The 7,450-nt window shown below is 30.8% G+C and overlaps 1 protein-coding gene and 2 non-coding genes across 3 annotated transcripts; all 3 read right to left on the bottom strand.

Annotated features, from left to right (window-relative positions):
• Positions 1 to 1,721: 1,721 nt before the first annotated feature.
• Positions 1,722 to 1,805, bottom strand: LOC116026368. The gene has a single exon (XR_004099837.1). It is a non-coding gene; the product is annotated as a small nucleolar RNA Z159/U59 (small nucleolar RNA).
• Positions 1,806 to 2,157: 352 nt separating this feature from the next.
• On the bottom strand, positions 2,158 to 2,241 carry LOC116026367. Its single transcript, XR_004099836.1, has one exon. It is a non-coding gene; the product is annotated as a small nucleolar RNA Z159/U59 (small nucleolar RNA).
• Positions 2,242 to 4,438: 2,197 nt separating this feature from the next.
• LOC116025467 (probable pectinesterase 29) lies at positions 4,439 to 6,493 on the bottom strand. Its single transcript, XM_031266697.1, has 5 exons — positions 6,321 to 6,493; positions 5,795 to 5,951; positions 5,399 to 5,611; positions 4,807 to 5,051; positions 4,439 to 4,616 (listed from the first exon to the last, which is right to left on the bottom strand). Exons 1-5 carry the CDS (start codon positions 6,491 to 6,493, stop codon positions 4,439 to 4,441), a joined length of 966 nt encoding a protein of 321 aa, XP_031122557.1.
• Between the last annotated feature and the right edge of the window lie 957 nt (positions 6,494 to 7,450).

The raw sequence follows: 7,450 nt of genomic DNA, 5'->3' as shown, positions 1-7,450 counted from the left end.
AATATAATTGAACACTCAAGTTATATTACACTGAATTTAGAAATATTTGCAAAATTTTTTAAGGAAAATGATTTTCGAGAGAGATAAGAAAATCAAGAGTTTTGAAGTTGTTCAAAAACTAAATCTACCCAGAACCACAATATTTTTAGGAGATAAGAAATAAATAGCAATAAACGTTCGCATTTAGCATCATATTTAAAATCATAACAATTTAATTTGAAAATAACTCTAGCGCTTACAATGTTAAGACATTTTCAGAATAGTACACTATAAAGTTACCCCCAAAAGGCGGTAAAAATCAAAAAATATACTCCTACTACGTAAGAGAGAGTCTTTAATCTTTATGCTATACACACACACACACTAGTGCAAACCTACTTGATCAACCTCTTCTTCTTCAAGTCTCTTTCCCTTTTTGACCTCGACAACTTTAACTCTAGTCAAAAGATAAATTTTTTATTTGTATGAAATTAAAATAATTGTATTTTTTTCTATTTGAATTTTTTAAAACATGAATATGTATTTATTACAAATTATGTCTTATAAATTATTGATTATTTTTTGAATTTTTAAATGGATTCTAAACGTTCAAATCTATTTTGCACGGAAACTTCATGTGATTAAAGTTTTTCTGCCATAGAAATATTTTTAAGTTGTTTCCTAATTAAATAAAAGTTTGAAAATTTTCAGGCTAAATTTAAATTAATTAAAATTTTCGAAACTCATTTAGACACAAATTTTTCCCAAGAAAAAAAAAAATCTGATCCAATTTTAATTTTGGAGAAATTTAATTTCTGCACATTTTTTTACAAATTCCAATCCAAATTTTTTTAATGGTTAAACAGTCCAGCTTGGATAAGGTTCTTGTGAAAACTGATTCTCTCTTTAAAAGTTTACACACAAACATTGGATCTTATTTTAATTTAATCATTATTGATGTTCAGAACTTGAATTTTTAATCCAGTGGGGTAACTCAGTGATAAGTGAGCTCTCTTTGTGGAGAAAAAGTTTGGGAGAATTGCGTTCTATTTCCAAAAGTGGCAATTCCCCTCGAGTATGGGAGGAACCCGAACCGTTAAACAGACGAAAAGAAAAACCCTGTAAATTTATCAAAAAAAAGAAAAAAAAAGGAACATAAAACTTTTTTTAAACAATCAAAACTTTTTTAAAACAATCAACGAATCAAACGACTCACTGTTGTCGAAGTGGTTCAGTTACCTTCTTCCTTATCTCTGTAAGGTTCTCGCTTCGGATCTAATTAATTAAAGCTGTCGTTTAGGTTTCAAAAAAACAAACTATTTAAATTGACTTTGCAATGTTAGTACTTACCACTTAACTATTAATAGTAATTATGTCTACTATTTTTTAATTACGGAGTATCATTTTTAAACAATTTAATAACTTTTAAAAATGTGTAAATAACCATTAAACAAATTGTGCCACCGTCCAATTTATCCAAAGAGCGTCCACCTTCTTTTGAAATTTTTTTTTTTTAAATTTGTTCTTTTTGCACAATAGAATTCCAGAGTATCAGTACAACAATCCAGAAAAAGCTTTGCTTGAATTTACAAGAAATTAACAAAAACAATCTACAAATCTTTTTTAGAAACTTGAAAAATGTTGGTAGGGATTTGCTTTATTACAAAGCTTTAAAAAATATGGATTTATTGCATTCAAACAAATTTCTTAAGAAAAAAAACAAATGCAAAAAAGAATTGTATGTCTCTTCAGTTCAGGTCTCCAGAACTTTCCGCAAAGATTTTCTCAGAAGAACGAAAGTTATAATTTTGTTCGTCATCAGAGACAGCAATCATTACATACCAACAACTGAACAACAAAAAAAGTAACACGTTCAATCGGATATTTAAAACGAAAAAAAAAAAGATCAGATCTAGAAAATCTAGTAAGAATTCTTCAAAAAAGAATCTTCAAAAGAGAAGAAATAATAGCAAAATTTTTGAGCTTACTGTGCGTGAATTTTTAATTAAAGTGGGTAGTTGTTAAAATTTAAAGTGAGTTAGGCTGAAGATCTGCGTAGTTTTTATTTTTTTTTTCTATTTAACCTTTTAAAAACATGAATATATATTTACTACAAATTATTTGGAGAAATATAATTTCTGCATACTTTTTTAACGCAAAAGGAAATAAGAATTGTATGTCTCTTCAGTTCAGGTCTCCAGAACTTTCCGCATAGATTTTCTCAGAAGAACGAAAGTTATGATTTTGTTCATCATCAGAGACAACAATCATTGCATACCAACAATTGAACAACAGAAAAATTAATTCGATTAATCGGAAATTTAAAACGAAAAAAAAACCTAAAAGAAAAAAAAAAGATCAAATCCAGAACCAGAAAATATAGAAAGAATTCTTCGAAGAAGAATCTTCAGAAGTGAAGAAATAATAGCCGAAATTCTGCTACACACGAAGCCTGAAGGGGAAACCAAAGCAGAAATCAAATAGAAAAATTGACGATGAATAGAAGCTGGAACGAGAACGAATGAAGAAGGGGACGGAAGACGACGGGTATTTATAGCGTTGAAGGAGCAACAGAAGAGTGAGAATTATAGAGCCCTAGGAGGTTTGGGCTTTCTTGGAAAAGGCTAGGGCCAGCGTTTGGGCTTTATTGGGCTTTAGTACATTCTTGTACTCTTTCCAAGTTTTCAATTTTTGCCTATTTGACTTTATTCTTACTATTAACTTTTAATAATTCTTGTGAAGTACGAATGGGTGTCCAATTTACCAATTCACTTTGGGCAAATTATCAATCATTATGCCATGGGTTAATCATAAATAAAAAATGTATTTTTGGTCTAACTGTGTGATGCTGGTATAGCTAGTGTTATCTTGTATAAATATTATTTATTTTGTTCTCATTCTAGTTCTATAAATATCCATCATTCCTCATAGTTCTACAGTTCACAAATTTAGTACATGGAGTTAATCGTTTATGTACTTGTAAACAAATTTAATGCACATCGCATGATAATTATAGACATAATTAAACTATTAACTGTAAGTACCACATATGTTAACTCCAAACACATAACATATTAACTAACATCTTATGTGTTTGCAGCTAATAATTTATGTGTTGTGTAATTAATAATTTATGTGTTTGTAGTTATAATGTTGTGTTTGTGATTATCATGGTATGTACCTTTAATTTATTTACATGTACATAAATTATTAATTGCAGGCACAAAATGTGATAACTACGAACACATACTTTTTAGAAAGAGCTCATAATGCAATATGAACCATAATGCATAGTTTACCAATTCTTCACTTTGTCTCATATCTAATACTAAAATATACAGTACCAATTTTTATTTTCATTTCAATTTGACTGCATTATTGCTAAAAAGTAAAATGTTAATTGTGAACACAATCTCGGTCAAGTCTATAATATATGATTTTCTTTAATGCGATTTACTTTTCATATTTAGTTTGCAGGTTATAATATATGAGATATTTACCTAATACATAATCTCAGTAAAGACCATATATAAATTAACCATTTTTATAAAGATTGTGCACCAATTATCTTTGTGAATTTAATTTATACATATATATAGCTCGACATTATTTAATTATTATTTTTAAAATATAAATAGAAATAGTATGATAATAATTAATCATTTAATATAATACGAATTCTAAAACTTGTGTTAACTATTATGTATTGTAATCACCTCCTGGTTATATATCATTCTAAATGGGTGGTAATAAATGTCAAATGGATGGCCATGGTTCGATCCAAATGTTTAAGAAAATATAAAACAAATACTACTTTATAAAGAGTTATGAGCATTTAAAAAATTCTAAAACCTGTAATTCATTTATTATTATTATTATTATTATTATTATTATTTCTTAAATCGTTTCAATATAACATGGATGATTGCATGGGTATCAACGAGGATTTGTGAATGGAGTAGTTTTTGTTTTTGCTTTTTTTTTTTTTTTTGTGTCCCCCTCCCTTAGCTTTTGTTCCAGAATAAAAATGATAACTGTTGTTTATACTTTATCTAATATTTAAATAAATTTTGAATTTTAATTATCCTGCATATAATAGTAAATATTGTTTACTGTTTATTAGAAAAATTAACAGTATGAAATATAATATGATTAATTATTAATGAAGTAGTTAATAATTTATGACAAATTAGATCATAATAATAACTTTCATTTTCTATGTACCTTTAAATATAATTAGTTATCATATGGAGTAAAATATTATATATATATATAACACATAAAACCATCTTCAAAATATGAAATAAAACAATTCTTTAAACCTTAGCTTTAGAATTTCTACTCAGAATTAACGTAACAATAGACTGAGAAATTATTAAGATTCCACATAAAAACATACATAAATATATATATAAATCAGCAATTTTCTTCTAATATAATATATAATAATTTAAATATATTATTCCAAAAGCCTGTGAAGGGGTTGCCTACTAAGCCATCCTTGGTTATCGACGAATGATAAGCTCGTGAATCTCTCCAATTCTCCTCTGCCCATTTTGGTTAGCCACCCAACTCGTGCTGACTTGTCCGACCCGGGCCCACGACACCCATACTCCGCAAAGCTCAACTTACCCGCACTGATTATTACAATTTTTATTAAAACCAAAAAAAAAAAAAAATAGTAGGTAAGCAAATGATACAACAAATGGACAAATTATTTTGTGGACTCGAGTTTAAAATACACAATTTACATATTAAATATTCACAATTTATATACTGAATATTGACAATTTGAATTGTAAACATTTAGTATGTAACGAGGCTTACCCGTTGTCGCCAAAGAAATTGGTCCATCCTTCGGGGACAACAACGTTATCCATGAAAGTGTTGTAGAAGATAACTCTGGCATAGGCTCTCCAAGGTCGACCCAAAAAGGTTTTTCCCGTCCCAAACACACGACAATTCTTGAAAACAAAAGCACTGTTGTCATCAGGATTATCCCTCCCCTGTGCTGTGATGAACCCTACTAGTCCGGGATCTAGGCTTCCTGCATTCACTGCTATAGAACATTTCTGCAAATTACAAAATCAAAACACTTATTAAAAATTATAATTTCACATATACACAATAATATATTCAGTATGGTTTAACTCAGTCAAATTGATCAGACTAATGATTTAATTTGTTACCTATTGATCTTTTTGATTTGAGACAAAATTACCTACTTGTGGTTTTTTATTAGCAAAAATCTTGCCGATTAGGGTAAAGTAGACAAACTTGCCTACCTGTGTTTATTTTATTTGCTAGGGTCACAACTTACAAGATCTTTTAATAGCTCTGTCTTTTGATAACGACTAAAGTTTAGGGTTTAATTAGTACACACACTCGAGTAGAGGGGTAGTGAGATTGAATTGCTTACCTCGTAGATTGATTGACCATTACCAAAGATGAAATCAACAGCTCCATTAATGGTGCAACGTTTGAAATAGTGATGACCTTGAACATCCCACAATGTGTCTTGCCAACTCTTAAAACCGCACCGATAAAAGGCGGTGTTATCGCCCATTACCAGAGCCGCCACGGCCACCCTTCTTGGATTTGTAGTGATTTCCGGTGGAAAATTGTAAGAGTTCTGTCCATTTATCAAAATGGAAAAAAAATAATAATTACCTTAATTATTCCAAAATACATTGTGACAAAATTTAAATTTGAATCGAGTAATGAATTTACATCATTACTATTCTTTGCCAGTTAAGGTTAATAGGTTTTCCTATTCACCCAACGAAATAAATTTGTAGATGGAGAGATTTCTTACTACGAAGGTCATGCTTTTGACGATTATATTATCAGCATAGGTTGAAAACGTGGCTGTTTGAATATTGTCGTGACCATCCCATATGATATACGTTCTTCTTTTCCCATCTCCTTTAAGATAAATATAAGACTTCTCTGGTGGAATTGTCACCTTCTCCCTATACAATATTCAATAAAACCCAAATCAAAACATAAATAATAATACAAAACCATAAACTATACAAGAGAAGAGAACTAAAGACTACAAAAATCTTAACTTACATAGACTCTAAACTCTCAAAATACTTTCAAAAACAATATACAATAATTATGTATAATATTTGGAGTAACAAGAAAAACACGCAACTATACAATATGGTATGTGACCCTAACTGGTATAGAGAGTTAAACTAGACTAATTATATCATAGCCAGGCAGTTCAAACGAAAAATGCCAATAGACACTCTCACTGGTTTCAAAAAGTTTGTAAATAATTGTGGTTTTTGACATTCTAAAAACAAAAAGTGACAAAGAAAATGGTACCGAACATGTAAGTTCCAGCTCTGACGTAAATACAGATCCAGTTCTGGTTGAACGGAGGCACGGAATCAATGGCGGATTGGATAGTTTGGTGGCCGCCCCACCCGGACTGATCGACGAGCAGCGTCGTGTAGTTGCCGCGAAACCCTGCCGGAGTATAAGCACAGCCGCCCACGGCCATGGCAACCATTAGGCATGTGAAGAAGATGAACTTAGACATTTTTCTTCTCTATAATTTTCTTCTCTTTTCTTTTCTTTTCTTCTGTTTTGTTTGTCTGCGTGGGTTGAAGATGAAAGGGTTTTGTGGTTGGATAGTGGTAAGTCTATGTATGGAATGGTTTTAGCAATATGGAAGAGAGTTGAAGGGGGAAAGGAAAGAGGATGCACGTAATTAAGGCAATTTTTGGATTCTCAAAATATGTTGTAAATTGTAACTGCAATCGAGCGATTAATTTACTACTTTGACTATCCGAGTCATGCATGCCACATTGCCCTATTCAAATAATTTTGTTAATATTTATTTTTCCCACTAATTTGTTATTATTGTATTTATTTACTTTTTCCTTCTTAATTTATTTCCTAATGTTTGTATTTGACGTGATAATAAAACTTTTTATAGTTATTAGTTTTCGATTTTTCATAAATAAATTAAAGAAACCTAATGGGGCGTAGGTCGCCAAAGGTGGATAGGGTCAATTGTTATATTATATATGGACCAGAGCTTACGTTGCATTGTAGACCATCGTTCAAAACGATATTCAGTTTATGTACTAGTTAATCTATTATGTACCATTAGTTAATAAGTTATATATATATTACAATTAACAAATTATGTATATCTACACGTAGCTTCCATTTTGGGGTTGGGAATTTGGGGCTAGGTGGGTAGAAAGTAGATCAGGTATTTTTTTGTGGGCTCTTAAAAATTAGCTTATGGTCTGTTTAGTAAAAATGGAGGAAAAAAGATTCAAGGTAATAGAGAAAGGATGGACACATTTTTCCTTGCCTGCTAGCAGAAGTGTCAAGGGGAACCTTGGCCTTGTCGAGCACAAGAAGGGCTCGTCGGCCGGTGGTGACAAGGCACAGGTCAACAACTATCGGTTGTGGGGGGGGGGGGGGGGGGGGGGGGTTGGGGTTC

Source organism: Ipomoea triloba, chromosome 7, assembly GCF_003576645.1.
Source record: "Ipomoea triloba cultivar NCNSP0323 chromosome 7, ASM357664v1".
NCBI classification, from domain to species: Eukaryota; Viridiplantae; Streptophyta; class Magnoliopsida; order Solanales; family Convolvulaceae; genus Ipomoea; species Ipomoea triloba.
This window is presented reverse-complemented; position numbering and strand designations above follow the sequence as displayed.

Coding starts and splice junctions, on each gene's coding strand:
- LOC116025467 (XM_031266697.1), bottom strand. CDS start 6,493: ATGGCCGTGGGCGGCTGTGCTTATACTCCGGCAGGGTTTCGCGGCAAC. Junction 5,952..6,320: donor GTCAGAGCTGGAACTTACAT/GTTCGGTACCAT, acceptor AATATTGTATAG/GGAGAAGGTGACAATTCCAC. Junction 5,052..5,398: donor ATGGTCAATCAATCTACGAG/GTAAGCAATTCA, acceptor TGTAATTTGCAG/AAATGTTCTATAGCAGTGAA.